The sequence below is a fragment of the Pinus tabuliformis genome, chromosome 5_1, assembly GCF_031772625.1.
Source record: "Pinus tabuliformis cultivar Carrire ecotype Pingquan chromosome 5_1, CPIR1, whole genome shotgun sequence".
Taxonomy (NCBI): Eukaryota; Viridiplantae; Streptophyta; class Pinopsida; order Pinales; family Pinaceae; genus Pinus; species Pinus tabuliformis.
Window position 1 is genome coordinate 460,988,189 of NC_142305.1, and position 17,698 is coordinate 461,005,886.

Below are 17,698 nucleotides of genomic sequence, written 5' to 3' on the forward strand. Positions count from 1 at the left end.
TAAGAAATGGAAGCAGTATTTGATGGGGAAGGAGACCATCATCCATACCGACCATCAACCATTGCAGTACTTACAGTCACATTCAAAGTTGTAGTAGGCACGACATTTCAGATGGATGAGTTTTCTACAACAATTTCATTTGGTTATTAGGTAAGGGAATCTACAATAAGGTAGTCAATATGCTTTCAAGGCCTATTGTAAATTCATCTGTTATACTCAAGCATAATTTTGTTTTGCATGAAGGTTACATAGAACAATATGCAAATGATAGTGACTTTCAAGAAGTATATGCAAGCTTGAGTCAAGGAAATCAAATTGAAGAGTTGGATTATCATGTACATAATAGTTTGTTGTATCACTTGGGTAAGTTGTGTATTCCATAGGGAGAAAGAAACAATATCATAAGGGACGTGTACACTTCATTGATTCCTAGACACTTCGGTGTAGGCAAGACAGTAGCGAATCTTCAAAGGTATTGTTATTGGCCACGCATGTTGGATAATGTTTCTCGTTTCGTAAGAGGATGTTCTTTATGTGCTACAAGTAAGCCTAGCAATAGGAAACTTGGTTTATACATTCCACTTCCGGTAACTTCACATCCATGGGAGAGTATCTCAATGGATTTTGCAAGAGGTCTTCCATTGTCAATGAAAGTTCATGATTACTTGTATGTAGTTGTAGATAGGTTTAGAAAAATGTTCATACTAACACCATGTAAGAAGCAAATTACAGCTGAACAAATAGCTCATATTTTCTTCCAAAACATCTGGTTTCATTTTGGTATTCCTATTTCTATTGTAATTGATCGAGATTCTCGATTTGTTGGGAATTTTTGGTCAAATTTGTGGGACATGATGGACACAAAGTTGAACAAGAGTACAGTCTTTCATCCACAAACAGATGGACAAACTGAGGTGGTCAATCGAATAGTTATTCATCTTCTTAGATTTTATTGAACCAAACATCCCAAGTTGTGGGATGAAAAATGGCATTACATACAGCCTGCATACAACAAGGCAAAGAATTCTTCCACAAATACATCGCCATTTGAGGCATGTTATGGGTACTTGCCAAGATCGACGTTGGACTTCATCTTTGAGAAAGATGTCGCCATCGATGGTCATAGTGACATCGATAAGGCAAGGAATTTCATAGAGAAAATTCAGTTGATACATCATACAGTGCAAGAACAGCTTGAGAAAAGTCAAAGCAACTACAAGGAAAGGCATGACAAACACTAGGTTGATCACAAATTTCAAGTTGGCAATGAAGTTTGGTTATATATTAGCAAAGAGAGACTGCAAGGAGGAGGTAAAAAACTTAAACCAATCCATTATGGTCCTTTTAAAATTCTAGAAAAGATTGGTAATAATGATTTTAAGCTTGATTTGCCTCCTTATATGCTAATATACTCTGTTGTTAATGTTAAGAATTTGAGATTGTTTGAGCCTCTTTTGATTGATGATCAAGGAGAGCATGTTCAGTTGTCATCAATAGATGATTTCTCGCCAGAATATCTTGATGAACTTCAATAGGATCTCATACTTGACAAAAGAACCAGGGTTTCAAAGAGAGGGGATGTCAACTACCTTAGAGTGGGACTCAAGGGACAAAAGCCTTCTCAAGCCAAATGGTTGCAGATCGAGAAGGTGAGGGAGTTGTACCTTCACCTGCTGAACAATTGATAGTATCTTTTGGGGTCAAAAAGGCTTCTAGTGGGGAGGAATGATCAGGTGCTCAGTATTTAGCTCAAAAATCAAAGTTCTCATAATGGATTGAAACCTGAACAACCACGTCTGTCTCGGAAAAACAATCCTAACGCAACTCATTTCGTTGAAAACCAAGTTCATATGAGAAATTTATTGTGTTCTAATCATTTTGCTAAACAGACGAAATTCACAAAAAAAATGCCCAATCACTGCACAGTCAACAGTTTGTACTGTTGACGTGGCAGGTGACTAGGCATGGTCAAATTTGGTCAACAACAAATTATAGATGGACAAGTGTCATTGTTTGATTGGGTTTTACAGGTGATGAGTTGGCACGTTTTTATTGGCTTATTTGGGACCAATGGAAGAATGCCATGTGGCAAGCCTGGAGGTCGCCACATGGTACCTCCCAAAGGCCTTGACAATCTATACAGTGGAACAAAATTTTGGTTGGAGGTCGGATCGAACCTGCGACCTCTGGCACACTGTCCATGCGACTTTACCAACTCTTCTACACCGAGGTTCTTATCATATCAGTTCTCCGCATTTATTTAAGGTGTAACGGTTGGGAGTTGGGCAGTTATGGGAGGGCCAGCCCGCAGGTGAACCCTCCCCCATGTGAATGCAATGTTACAAACTGCAAACAGTTATAAAAATCGGCGGGCTCGAACACTCCAAAACCGCGACAGTTAACATGTGAACGCATACATATAAACTGCAAGTGATTACAGTTATGAAACCTGACGACTCCGACAAACTCCAAACGGTTCCGCATGTGAACACCACAACATAGTTAAGGTTACAGTTAACTCGGCAGACAGTTCACCACTCCATGACCATTAGCAGTCTCCGCATGTGAACACTATCACTGCAACATCAAACAGTTAGCACTCTGATAGCTCCGGCTCCAACAATTAATGCGATATTGACATCGCATGTGAACAACCCATCAAAACCATCGGGCACAACGGTTTCAGTTTGCGCTAATCATGGTTTAAAAAATAAATAAGCACAATTTAATGTTATTTAATTGCAGTTTAAAACAACAGTTTTTTTGGTGGTGCCCCCAAATTCTGACCTGCCTCTAGATTTAGCGGGGCTAACTAGAGATATTCCAGAATTATAGGAGAAATTGTAGGGAAAGACTGCTTGAGTCATAGAGAAGGCAATTTTCGACCAAATTGAGCTCAAGAAAAGGTGTTCTTGTCTAATTTAAACATTCTGAACACATTGGTGCAGGTATCAAGAGTCGTATAGCTTTGTAAAACAACATTTTACCACATTGAGCTAATACAGAGGCCCAAGCCATGGAGGTTGGACCAAGGGGATGTAGCCCAAGAGGGTGAACTCCTTCATCAAAACATTGTGTTAAAGTGTCTCTTTGATGGTTTGTTGTACTGTGAATGTCTGTTGTTCAGTATTTGTTTCTGAAGCTATTTTTCTCATGAATGTCATTTTAAACTTAAGGAAAGTTACCTAATTACATACACAAACAACTAATTAAACCTCAGCACAAAAAACAATAAGCAAGCATATGTTTAGAAATTTGTAATTGTTATTAGCACAACAAAACTAATCATACAAAAACAGATCACAATCTCACATGTACCAAGCACCACCTGCACAACGTGTGCACAACATCACATGTACACGACACCAGCTACTCAACGTGTACACAACGCCATATGTACATTTCGCCATTGTACAACATGTACACAATACCACATGTACATAGTACCACATGCATGACATGTACGTGACACCACATGTACACAGCACCATCTACACACAGCGCCACTTGTACAACATGTACACAACACCACATGCACACAACACCACTTGTACAATTATGCACCCCACACCATATGTACATAGCACCACATGTACAACATGCATGCAACACCACATGTACATAGCATCACATATCCAACATGTACATAGCATCATTTGCACACAGCACTGCATACTCAACATGTACATAGCATCATTTGTACATAACACTGCATATCCAACATGTGCACAACATTACATATCAATCATGTACATAGCATCATCTTTACCCAGCAATGCATATGAAATATTCGCACAACGCTATATGTACCATCACGCACATAACATTGCATAAATAGCATGTACACACGCTATGTGTACACAACACCATGTGCACATAACATCATAGATGCAACATGTACAACATATGCACAATAGTAATACCACACATCCAAAACCACACTGTCCTTACCAAGAAACCTTGCTTCTAGTGTCTTATCCATGCTTATCCTAGCATGTCGCAGACCACACTGCTTTCACTTTGCTGATGTATCCCTCGGTATAACCTGTCCATAACATAAGCATAGGCATAATACAAGCATACAATATAAATTCATATTCACATGATACTGACCTCATATATTTGTCATGACTACTCTTCCCACTTGATTCCTCATAGCCAGGAACTTCTTCATGCCATTCGCCTGCATAAGAAATCATTCTACCACAAGAACGATTCTTGATGATCTGTCGGACAGTGACATAGATACATGGATACATACATACATATACGTAAACATTAGCATAAACAATCATGATCCTGTCAGACAATGATATGCATACATACATATATATACACATAAATGTTAGCGTTAATAATCATGATCCATGATGACCTTGTCAAACATGACATACATACACACCTACATGTATACATATATAAACATAAGCATAATCATGATCATAACATAATTACCAGATATCAAGGTCAAGGTTTAAGATAAATTCCTTTATTCATGCAACACATGCGCAACATTAAGAATATTCATTCCCAACATAGCCAAGGAATCCGACACCTCAAATCCATTTACTTTACATTTTTGGTTACCTTTCTCATGAATTTACTTCCACTGTCCATTTACCACAATGGACCTAGCTAGTCCAACCGATTGTCATAGTCTTACCTTCCGCTACACTTACTCATGCACCAAGCTTCATTTGTGTCTTACATCACTTGTTGGGTCCATTTACCACAATGGACCCAGCTAGTCCAACCGATTGTCATAGTCTTACCTTCCGCTACACTTACTCATGCAAATGCTCCCTCGGAGATTGCAGATGTGTGCAGGTCTGTAATTGTGAAAGAGTTCAGTGACAATGTCAAGATTATTAAATCTACAAAGGATAATGACCTCCGTGATGTTTTTAGTTCCATATTGTGGCTGCTCGACCTGATTCAGTGATGTGGGAATGAGGGATTGTATGAAAAAGTGCTGAGACTTTTTTACGAAGATGCAGAGCTTCTTCATGCAGTACAGGCTCTGCAGCACAGAGAAAATATCAATAGAGATACTTTGAAACATCTTCTGGATATTTTAATCAATCGGTTCTTGAAATGCTTGGCCAAAGGGGAGATAATAACTCCTCGTTCATTTAGGAGTTATTTTCTCACAAATTGGATTCATGCTATGGTCACCAACATTCATTACTTGAGGTCCATAACAAAAGATGAAACTTTTGTCATAGATGACTTTGAAGAAACTATGGAGAAAGGAATGATGTGTATTGCTAAAACGCTCCATCTCCCTGAGCAAAAACAGTTTTACTACATATGGGAAGAGGCTTACAGAAATAATAGCATGAACTCCAATAGAGTGTTTGAGTGGTGGACTAAAAGACTTACAGAGGGCCATATTATGTCAGGCCATCCTGCCGACGATGCCATATCTAAGAGGATTCTGGTGATGTGTGACGACACAACAGTTTAGATATTAATTGTTTTTCTAAGCATTTCTACTTTAATGTTGTTGGATTTCATTTCCTTTTTAGGGTTGCCATTCAACTATGAAGCTTATAATAAATGGAATAATATTTTATGACACCGAATTGTTTTTGTGGGATATAAATTTTTAATATTAAACTCTGAAGCATGGAATGAATTTTACAACAGAGAGGTTTTCCAAATTGTTATTTTGTTATATGTTATAAAAAAAAAAAAAAAAAAAATCAGATGAAAAAAACACTGGTTTTTATTAAAGAAGAATAGAAACCAGTACATATATCATAGTATGTTCAAAAATAGAACTCTGCTACAAGAGAGGAAACCATCACCGTCTGGGCAAATATCTCATTAAAAACATATTCAGACAGCTGGCATATTGTAGTACAAAAATACATATCCACCTACAAGTATAGACGATAAAAAGTATTTTTCCCAATATTCATCATAAATATAAAAAACACATAGCACATGGCCTATGGGAGAGTAATCAAACCCTCATCTCTAATTATGTTATCCTCTAAGAAACTAGACCTCAAAAAACTAGTAGTAGCAATTAGACCATCTTTGGATAGAGCATCAGCGACCATGTTTGATTCCCAAAAGATATGCTTGAAGTTGATATTCTGGAAAGATTTTTTAAAGTTTCTGATACGATCCATCCAACAACGAAGTTCAGGTGGGGCAAAGTTTGTGTTTCCCATGATACCATCAATGAGGGACTTAGAATCCCCATAAATATGTATACACTCCAGCGACCTCTCCTTGGCGTGTCCTTGGCAAACCAGAGAAAACCCCACAGTGCCAATATCTCGGCTCTAGTATTAGAGCCATTCCCCCCATGCCAATATAATTTGAAATGTGATATGTTGCAAGCTTTGAGCCATGCCCCACAGCCACAGAGACCACCCTGGGCAATGCCATCAAAGTAACCAGCCCGAAACTGAATGTGAGGAGGCATATTTCAAACCATAAGATCCTTGTTCGCTGGAGTGCGCATTTCCTATGTGTCCATCCAAGTCTTAATGTTGTAGAAAATTCTGTGAATATTTATGGGAATGCCATCAAAGATGCAGGTGCTCCTTTCCCGTCATATCTCCCAGATAAAGAATAAAGGAATTGAATTATGTTGTCCCCTCCAGGTAACCCACCAACGGAGACAATGTTCTATCAAGGATAACTCTCTGGATGGAATGTGGTAATATTGTAGAATATGAACCGATACATGTAGATTTGTCGTGCATTGAAGAAAGAGATGTAGTCCTGTTTCATTTGACTCACTGCATAGAGGGCACCATCTTGGACCTTGGTACCCCTCTTACAGAACCACCTCACTCAACTTCAAATCCATCTAGCAATCCAACTCAACCAAAAAATGAGAACCTCATCACACCATGGCTATCTGGAAATGGCAAGGCTAGGGTGAAAACATAGTTACACCTAGAAAAGCCCATGCCATAACAACAAAAGAACCATATGCAATACCATGCATGCGAAATCTAGTAAGGAAAATACACATGCAAATCGATACCTGGAAAGAACCATGTTGTAGCTGCTTGATCCTGCTCTTCCTCGCTTGCTCCTTCCTTCCTCTTCCCTACTTTTCCTTTCTTTATCCCATGCATAACCATAGCAAAAACTTGAGCCAAGAGCTTAAATTGACTAAGAGTTTGCCAACTGATCCTCAGAAGCCTTTTTATTAATGAGACCTCTATTTTCTTCATTTTCCATTATTTTCCTTCAATTTCCTCCTCACATGCATCCTATGACCTTTCACCTTCCTTTTCTCCCAATTTCCATTATTTTCATAAATAAATGTGCCAAAAATTCCATTTTTCCTTTTCAAAGCCTTTTCCAATTTCCTTAGTCATTAAATTAATAAACACCCACAGTAAGATTTCTTGCCCAACATTCAGCTTGGAATATGTGTCACATTGACCGTAGTCTTATATATTTTTACATGGAATTTTTACCAAGGTTGTTACACCAGTGCACTTCGAGATTGAAAAATAGAGGTGGTGGGAAGCCCACCCTCTTCTAACATTTATGGAGAATGACAAGTTGGTATGCTAGTCTTGTTTTTTGGCGAGAATAACTACATCTTAGATTGAGAAACCCTTGGAACACATGCAATTCACCCTCGCAATAGTTAGTTGTTATGTTTCAAAGCAGGTGGGATTTTGAAGTTCGAGCAAGATGTTGGGTGTTAAGCTCCATAGCAGGAATTTATGTGAGAAATTTGAAGACAAGTTCAAGTGCATTCATGGTGTACAAGAGGGGTCGCCCACGCAAAGGAGGTTGTGGCAGAGTAAGATCTCCGCTTCCACCTTGGCAAGATGAGAACTTTGATTGTAGCATCCCACATTGTTTTCGTCACATGGTTGTAGAGGCAAAGGCTCAAGAATTTAGGGTGATAAGTGACCACCTTTGGACTCTAAGAAACCTCCTCGGTCATCACGTCAGAAACCAGGAGGATGTGAATGGTCTGTTGGAAGACAACACCTTGGACATGGAATTCCACCTACACCATGCTAAGGTGACCTACCAACACATTGGAGGTCTTCTAGGTATACAACTACAAACCTTTGTGTTGCCCTCGACGGACACAATTGGAAACCCCCCCTCACTCTCTCTAGCATAGGAAGATACATTGTTTGTCAAGCATCACAACCCTTCATTAAAGCACTGCTAGACTGATAATGATTTTAAGGCAGCTCACATTGGAATGGGTCCTCCTACAGTCGAAGCAGCCACTTCAGCAGTCAAGGGGTGTCGTCTCTCTAGCAACAATTAGCACAACCAACATCTTCTAGCTAGCCGATTTCAATAGTGCCTCCCATTCTTGATGCTGCTAAATACTACAAGCCCTATCTCGTGATCAAGGAAGTCCCTCATGTATGCTAATGGGGCAACGCTCGACTTTCAAGGTAGCTCTCCTCATGACCACGTTGGTCCAATGCTCCCGCCTCTATTTGTTTTTTTGCTCCTGGTTCCTTTTGATATATCGCTCTTGGCTCCATCTATAATGTTATTTTGTGGTTGTCAATAAGACCTTCGGTTTTTTTTTCTATGGGCATATGCCTCCTCCTACGTCACAACCTCGAGCTTATGACCACGGCTAGATTTGCAGAGCCTCAAGGCTCATATGAATGTAATTTTGTGGATATGTAACACAATTTTTTTACTTAAAAAATAAGGATTAGTCTTTTGTTTTTTAAATTTATAAATGATTATTCTAGGATCGAATGGATCTATTTCATAGAATGTAAGAATGAAGTATTTTGGGATGCTATGAATTTTAAATTTTTAGTTAAAAATGAGTAGTTATTTTCTTAAAAATATATAAGATTACATTGTTTAATGTGAAATTTGAATGATTATTGAAATGGTCATAATTGTATTAAAGTCAAAGCATATAGAAAATGAATTTCATATAAAAACAATATAATAATTTAATTAAAAAAATATCATAAATAATAGAATACTTGCAAATATGGTACATTCATAAAAAAAATCTAGACAAATCAACCCTAAATGGAATCAAATTTCATTGGCCAAACTAGCAAAGCCTAAACCCCATGGGTGTCGTAGGTGTCGAAGAGAATTGACTTTATAACCTTCAACACTATACATATAACCAAAAATATTTTAAATATTTTAAAATATCAAATTACAATTACAATTACAAATAATTTAATTTATTATAAATAATAGAATACGTGCAAATCTGCAATGCTAGACCAAAGGTTTTTAAATGCTTCCCTTTTAAAAAATGTCATGCTTTCTTCTTTACCATTACCCACCTTTATGAGACATAACTTCAGCTGTTCATGCTCCATGAATACCGTTTAATATGATACCTCTTAAATCAAGTTTCAAAGTATATTCCTTTTCCCTTCTCTACATCTTCATTTACTTGAGCTTCAAATTATTTTCCTTTACTTACATTAAGTTTCAAGGTATATTACTTTCCCTTCTCTACATCTTTCATTTACCCAAGTTTCAAATCATGTTCATTTTTCCCATTCTTTACCTTTGAATTGGTATTGTGTTCCTTTGCCTGATAATTTCTCACCTTCAATATGTAGCCATGGCCAAGGAGTATAACAGATATTCCTGGTGTCCTGTGGAAGCAAAACTGGTCTTCTGCTTTAAAAAAAAAAATCAATTTACAATACGTATAGGCATGTGTACAGAATTTAGTAATAAGCTTTCTCTGCAATGCTGGCCCAGCACAGCAAAAGTTTAGAGGCATGAATTTATTCTGCGAGCTTTATTCAGTCTTACTCATTCTCAACTCCACAAATTCGAAAATCCATGGTGGGCTAAAACAGTTTGCCCATTTCTTGATGAATGGTTTCATTCTCATTTTGCCCCCCTCCTCAAGAAAACTTTCAGTGTATAAAAGGGCAATGGAGTTCAAATTTACAAATGACAGCGTACAATAAACAGGATCGACTCTATTCAGATTATTTCACAATTGTGTATTTTGTGTGTTGCAATGGCGAAGCAATTACAATTCGGAGACCAGGCCACAGCAGACGTTAAATTACAGCTGATTCATACAGATGGAACAGCTGATGAAGCAAATACTCTGTACCTTCATTCTGAAGTTCTCAGAAAATCTGATTTCTATAAAGATAAGTTGTCTGAACACTGTTCTGAAGAGCCTCCCATTGAAATTAAAATGAAGATAACAAGTCCTGATAGTGCAGAGATATATAAGAAATGTCTTCGTCTGGTGTACTCTTCTCAAAACCACAGCCGCTTTGTTTTCTCCAGTGTGGATGAAACCCTAACCATTCTTCCAGTTGCTTCAGAATGGTTGTTTCAGGAGGCTGTGGACAAATGTTTGCGGTATTTGGATGCTGTTCGCTGGAATGGTGAGCAGGAAGCCAAACTTCGAGTGCTGCTCTCCACTTTGCAAATAACCCCTTTGCCAGATTTAGCAGCGAGGCTCGGTACTGGTGAGTGCGAGTTTAACTGTGCGCATTTAGAGATGCTGGAGCAGAGTCTACAGAGAAGGTTCTCTCTCATTTCTCAGACTTCAAATTGGTATCACCAATTTTGGAATAAGAAACATATCCGGAGCGGAATTGAACAATTTGTTGTAGAAAGTTATAGGGCAAATGCTTCCTCGGAGATTGCAGATGTGTGCAGGTCTGTAATTGTGAAAGAGTTCAGTGACAATGTCGAGATTATTAAATCTGCAGAGGATAATGACCTCCATGATGTTTTTCGTTCCATATTGTGGCTGCTCGACCTGATTCAGCGATGTGGGGATGAGGGATTGTATGAAAAAGTGCTGAGACTTTTTTGCGAAGATGCAGAGCTTCTTCATGCAGTACAGGCTCTGCAGCACAGAGAAAATATCAATAGAGATACCTTGAAACATCTTCTGGATATTTTAATCAATCGGTTCTTGAAATGCTTGGCCAAAGGGGAGATAATAACTCCTCGTTCATTTAGGAGTTATTTTCTCACAAATTGGATTCCTGCTCTGGTCACCAACATTCATTACTTGAGGTCCATAACAAAGGATGACACTTTTGTCATAGATGACTTTCAAGAAACTATGGAGAAAGGAATGATGTGTATTGCTGAAACGCTCCATCTCCCTGAGCAAAAACAGTTTTACTACATATGGGAAGAGGCTTACAGAATTAATAGCATGAACTCCAATAGAGCGTTTGAGTGGTGGACTAAAAGACTTACAGAGGGCCATATTATGTCAGGCCATCCTGCCGACGATGTCATATCTAAGAGGATCCTGGTGATGTGTGACGACACAGCAGTTTAGATATTAATTGTTTTTCTAAGCATTTCTACTTTAATGTTGTTGGATTTCATTTCCTTTTTAGGGTTGCCATTCAACTATGAAGCCTGTAATAAATGGAATAATATTTTATGACACACAATTGTTCTTGTGGATTATGGATATAATTTTTTAATATTAAACTCTGAAGCATGGAATGAATTTTACAACAGAGAGGTTTGCTAAATTGTTAGTTTGTTATATGTTATAAAAAAAAATTCAGATCAAAAAAACACTGGTTTTTATTAAAGAAGAATAGAAACCAGTACATATATCATAGTATGTTCAAAAATAGAACTCTGCTACAAGAGAGGAAACCATCACCGTCTGGGCAAATATCTCATTAAAAACATATTCAGACAGCCGGTATATTGTAGTATAAAAATACATATCCACCTGCAGGTATAGACGATAAAAAGTATTTTTCCCAATATTCATCATAAATCTGAAAAACACATAGCACATAGCCTATGGGAGAGTAATCAAACCCTCATCTCTAATTATGTTATCCTCAAAGAAACTAAACCTCAAAAAACCAGCAATAGCAGTTAGACCATCTTTGGATAGAGCATCAACAACCATGTTTGATTCCCGAAAGATATGCTTGAAGGTGATATTCTGGAAAGACTTTTTAAGATTTCTAATACAATCCATCCAACAACGAAGTTCAGGTGGGGCAAAGTTTGTGTTTCCCATAATACCATCAATGAGGGACTTAGAATCCCCATAAATATGTATACACTCCAGTGACCTCTCCTTGGCATGTCCTTGGCAAACCAGAGCAAACCCCACAGTGCCAATATCTCGACTCTAGTATTAGAGCCATTCCCCCCATGCCAATATAATTTGTAATGTGATATGTTGCAAATTTTGAGCCATGCCCCACAGCCACAGAGACCACCCTGGGCAATGGCATCAAAGTAACCAACCGGAAACTGAATGTGAGGAGGCATATTTCTAACCAGAAGATCCTTGTTGGCTGGAGTGCGCATTTCCTGTGTTTCCATCCAAGTCTTAATGTTGTAGCAAATTTTGTGAATATTTATGGGAATGCCATCAAAGATGCAGGTGTTCCTTTCCCGCCAAATCTCCCAGATAAAGAATAAAGGAATTGAATTATGTTGTCCCCTCCTAGTAACCCACCAACAGAGACAATGTTCTATCGAGGGAAACTGTTTGGATGGAATGTGGTAATATTGTAGAATCTGAACCCATACATGTAGAGTTGTCGTGCATTGAAGAAAGAGATGTAGTCCTGTTTCATTTGACTCGCAGCATAGAGGGCACCATCTTGGACCTTGGTACCCCCTCTTACAGAGGTTTTCCCAAGTCAAAATTTTATTTTTCCAAACCAGCGAGTTGAAGAGGATTATCTTCAGGGGAACCTTCCACTTCCATACTTTCTAAAACCAACAGGGGTTAGTTAAAGAAAATTTTGTGCACATAATATACCTGTAAATGTTTGCGACCATGACAACTCCTTGATGTAGTTTCCCCGCCCAAGTGAGAGTGACCCCCTTCTCAGCTCTGCAAAGACCCGCCTATCAAAGGTCTTGAATAAAACTATTCCATGTCAGTGTTTGTTGGCCTTCCAATCATATTTATTTCGCTTCTTTCCAAATTGGATAATGTCCTCTCCATAGTCGAATGACTTGTTCCAAGAAGAAGAAACCCCTTGCATGGAGAGCCTCAATGGTGTCCTCTGAAAGATGGGAAGTAGTGTTGACACCCAAAATTTGGTCCAAACTAATTAATATGTTGTTTCCCTTCCCGAAAGACCATATGATCCTTTGCAAGAACCAACACTTAATCTTATGAAAACTCAACCATATGTATGAACCAGATTTTATGCCTATATTGTCTTCTTTGAACTAGTCAATGATGCTCTTCCTTTTCAAATACTTTTCCATCAAAATATCCTTCCATATACCATCTCCAAAAAGTTCCCTCCAAAGTGACTTAATGAGCAGAGACCACCCAAAGATTCTTGTATCTAAAATGCCCCAACCTCCAAAAAATTTCAGTCTAGTGATCGCTTCCCAGCTTATCAAATGTTATTTATGTACCTCGCCTGTGCTCGACCATAAAAAATGAGAGAGGATAGAACAGATTCTCAAAATGATATACGAGGGAAGTGCAAAAAGATAGGCCCATTATATAGACATTTGTTGAAGTACAGCCTAAACAAGGGTATATCTCCCTCCCAAGGAAAGCCATATGTGTGTCCAACCCTTTAATTTATGTTGAAATTTGTCTAGTAGCCATGTCCAATCCTTCAATCTGTAATTATTTGGCTTAAGTCTGAATCCCAGGTAAGTGAATCCCTCCACCAGGGGTCTAGATCCAACCCCAAAAATACATGCAATGAAATCAATCTCCAACCTGTCGCCATTTGAGAAAAGAAGCAATGATTTACTTCCATTTGCTACCAGTCCAAAAGCCTCCCCATATCGCAAAAAAATATAATGAAGAACCATCCATTGAGTTCTGGAGACCATCCCAAAGGTAAGAATGTCATCCACGAAAAACAAATGTGAGATGTTAACTTTGTTTTCCAATCTGAGGCCACTGAAAATACCGGAGGATTTTGCCTCATTAATATTCAGACATTCCATCCATTACCAATATGAAGAGCAGGGGTGAAAGAGAACAACCTTGTCTCAAACCTCTACCCGCCCGAAAGAAACTTGTTGGATATCCATTTATCAAAACGAAAAAACACAGAGAGGAAACACAAGCCATAATCCAATCCACATTGTGCACGACCAGTCCAATTTTTGTCAGAATAATTCTCAAGAAGGACCAATCTACACAATCATAAGCCTTTTGTAAATCCACCTTCATAACCACCGCCTCCAAACGCTTAGTGTGAATTGAATGTATACATTCTTGTGTTGTGGCTATAACATCATGAATCGATCAATTGTGCGGGAAGCCAAATTGCTCCTAGGAGATGAAAACTGAGAGAGTTTTCTAGATGCGCTCCGCTATAATCTTGGAAATAAGCTTATATGTTATGTTACATAGCGATATAGGCCTGAAATCTAGGAAGGAAGAGGGGGAAGATACCTTCAGAATAAGAGTAAGGAAGGTAGAGTTTATGACTCTCGAGATATGTCCAGTAGTCCGGGACTCCTCTACCAAATCCAAGAGTTCTTGTCCCATCAGATCAAAGAAGTGTAAAAAAACTTCCACCATCCAACCATTTGGACCTGGACATTTATCCTTCACGAAAGACTTCAAAACCAATTAAACTTCCTCTAGAGTCACCGGGTGGAAGAGAGCCTTGTTTGAATCAGCCTTAAACATAAATTTATAGTCTTTTGATCCCCATAATTGGTCTTCTATGTTAACCCCTTCCCGAGCCTTCAAAAAATCTTCAAAGAAAGAAACAACCTCTTTCTAAATCTCACCTATCGAATATACCATCTTCATATTTGCTCCTTTGATGTGCCAAATCGCGTGTATATTTCTTCGATGGTTCTAAGCAAATTGGTGAAATAAACGAGTATTCTTGTCACCTTCACGAAGCCATAAAACCTTGCTCTTAAGGCGCCATGGTGTTTCTTGAATCTCTAAGATATGCCTTTTCTTGCCCTCCAGTTCCTTTAGATGCTCCAAAATCATCTGGGAAGGTGTCCCCTGTTCTATAGAGCTACCCAGCCTTTCAATTTCCCCGACAATCTACCTCAGTTCTAGTAACATCAAATTTCTATTTTAAGCTCCCAAATCCTGACCCGGCTCTTCAATAGACTCAATTTTTGCACAATCACATTCATGGTTGATGTCCAGGCACTGTATCAACCATTCTCCATATGGAATTTACCAACTTATTGAAGTCTTCATATTTGAGCCATACTCTGTTGAATTTTGATCTGAAATTAAAAACTTGAAGGTTTCATAAAAAGTTTGCAAGAAAGTTTATGTCTTCTGGGCAATGGATCAAATTTCAAAAGCACATAAACTTAGTGTTTTGAGTTAAGTTTTGTGGAAATAAAACAAATAAAAATAGACCATGAATAACATCACACAAACAGCAATTTGATGATGGAGTTCATTAGGGGAATTTTGAGGTCTAAAATGGGTCTCCTAAGAAAAATGTACAAAAAAATAAACTTTATAAGAACCAATAGGATTCAAGATGATGATGTCAACCATGGGGGATGATTCTCCATTTTTTGAGTAAAAAGATAAAAATATTAAAAAATAATAAAATAAAAAGTACTTTTTCAACTCATATTTTCAACTTATCTCCCTAAGATTTTACTTCAATTTCAAGCGGGATTACTTATTGAATGCAAAATGTAATTCCTCATCCAAGGAGTACCTATTATGCATACTTTCGATGAACCCTGCTACATGAAAAATGAGAAATACATGAAAAGATGTGATTGCAATCACATTTTTCATGTATTTATCATTTTTCGTGTAGCAGGGTCCATCGAAAGTATGCAACATGGATACTCCTTGGACGAGAAATCAAACTCTGCATCCAATGAGTGTTTCCCCTCGAAATTTGACTAAAACCATAGGGAGATAAGTTGAAAATATAGTTAGTTTTTTTTTTTTTTTTTTTTTTTTTTTTTTTTTTCCCTAAAAAATTTAATGATGTAATCTAATCTTATTTTATTATTTCCACTATTATTTTATAATTTCCTTAGGAGGCTCATTTTAGACCTCAAAAATCCCCTAATGCACCCCTCCTAGGCTATGTCTCCGGGTCTAGCTTCCAATGTTGGGCCTTTAAATTATATGCTCAAATATGAAATTACATCATTTTACATGGCTCAATTACAAAAATGACACAGCCATTGTGTCCAAAACACCCAAAAACCGTTGTTTAGGCTCTTCTTGGGCTCAAAAAGGATGAATAATGACCAATTTAGGCCTCATTTTCCAATTCACTTCTATTTGTTTTGCAAATTCATAAAACTGCCTAACTGTTCTACAAATCCATCTTTTCATTGACCGTCGAGCGACAATTTCCTCTAGGACCACGAGGTTCCCGCCACAATTGGTGTAATTTGTCGCATGTTTAAGCGCACCAAATATGACTTAGAGTCGATTTTATAGCCCTTAAGTGTGGTCACATGCCACATAGGGTTGGGGGTCGAGCTAATTGTTGCCCCCGCCGACTAAGCCCATGCTCCGCTCGGTCGTGGTCATGTGGCTTTAATATGGTTGGGGGTCGGGCTAACCACCCACCCCCGTCGGCTCCACTCCCCTGCCTTTGGTGCTAGTCGCATGGTGATCGAAGGGACCAGAGGCGGGTTAACCGCTCACCCCCTCAAACTACGCATCAATCGTATGGTGATAAATGGCTAACCGTCCGCCCCCTTTATACCAAGAAACAAAGTTGTGGCGTGGAGGTAAGTCATTTGTCCATTGGGTGGTAGTTTGAGGGGTCGAAACCCATCGAGGCCCTTCAGCCCTATTATAAAAATTTTGGCCAATAGGAGAGGGCCACGTGGTGCCTCGTAATCGGGTCACTTCAACAATCAACAACCAATCACCATCTGCCAACCCAGTTATACGACCCTGCCAGATGTCACTCCTGGATTGGTTCGTATGGCCCCCTGTGCCTGCCCAGTCAGCTGCTAACAACAACTGTAAGGCCTACCCAGTCAACCCTGCAAGTTGACTTTTAGTTGTTGGGCAAAAACTTCATAACATCATAACTTCCTCATACGAAATTGAATTGAGGTTATTCAAGCGGCTTTGGAATCAGGATGACGAACACTACAATTTGGAACTAGTTTCGAACAAATTTGAGCATTTTTATTTTTGAGCATAATTTTCATCCCCTGGATCATTCCTCCCCACTGGAAGTTTTTGGACCACCAAAATTCTATTTTTATTCAACAAGTAATTGAGGGTACAACTCCCTCAATTTCTCGATCTCAAACCACCTTTCTTTACTTGGATTAGTACCTTTGAGCGTTACACGAAGATACTCCACAATGCCTCTGCATGAAGTCCTTATCCTCCTGTCAAGAATAGTATCTTGTTGTAATTCTTCTAAATATTTAGGAGAAAAATATTCTATGGATGGAATTTGAACATTCTCTCCTTGATCATCAATCATAGGAGGCTCATACTATTTCAAGTTTTCCACATTCACAACAGAATCAATTTGTAAATAAGGTGGCAAATCTAATCGGAAATCATTGTTACAAACCTTCTCCAAAATTTTGAAAGGGCCATATCTGATTCGCTTGAGATTTTTACCTTCACCTTGAATTCTTTCCTTGTTTATGTAAAACCAAACTTGATCTCCCACTAGGAAATCATGATCAACCCAATGTTTGTCATGTCTTTCCTTGTACTTGGCTCTACTTTTCTCAAGCTGCTCTTATACACTTTGATTCACTAGCTGGATTTGTTCAATAAAATGTTTGGTATTTT

At 38.4% G+C, this 17,698-nt stretch overlaps 1 protein-coding gene across 1 annotated transcript; it reads left to right on the forward strand.

Moving 5' to 3' along the window:
• The first annotated feature begins 9,979 nt into the window (after positions 1 to 9,979).
• Positions 9,980 to 11,278, forward strand: LOC149165487 (BTB/POZ domain-containing protein At1g63850-like). Its single transcript, XM_089429826.1, has one exon. It carries the CDS (start codon positions 9,980 to 9,982, stop codon positions 11,276 to 11,278), a length of 1,299 nt encoding a protein of 432 aa, XP_089285952.1.
• Positions 11,279 to 17,698: the final 6,420 nt, after the last annotated feature.

Bases quoted from the DNA above. Each gene is read 5' to 3' on its own strand.
- LOC149165487 (XM_089429826.1), top strand. From the start codon at position 9,980: ATGGCGAAGCAATTACAATTCGGAGACCAGGCCACAGCAGACGTTAAA.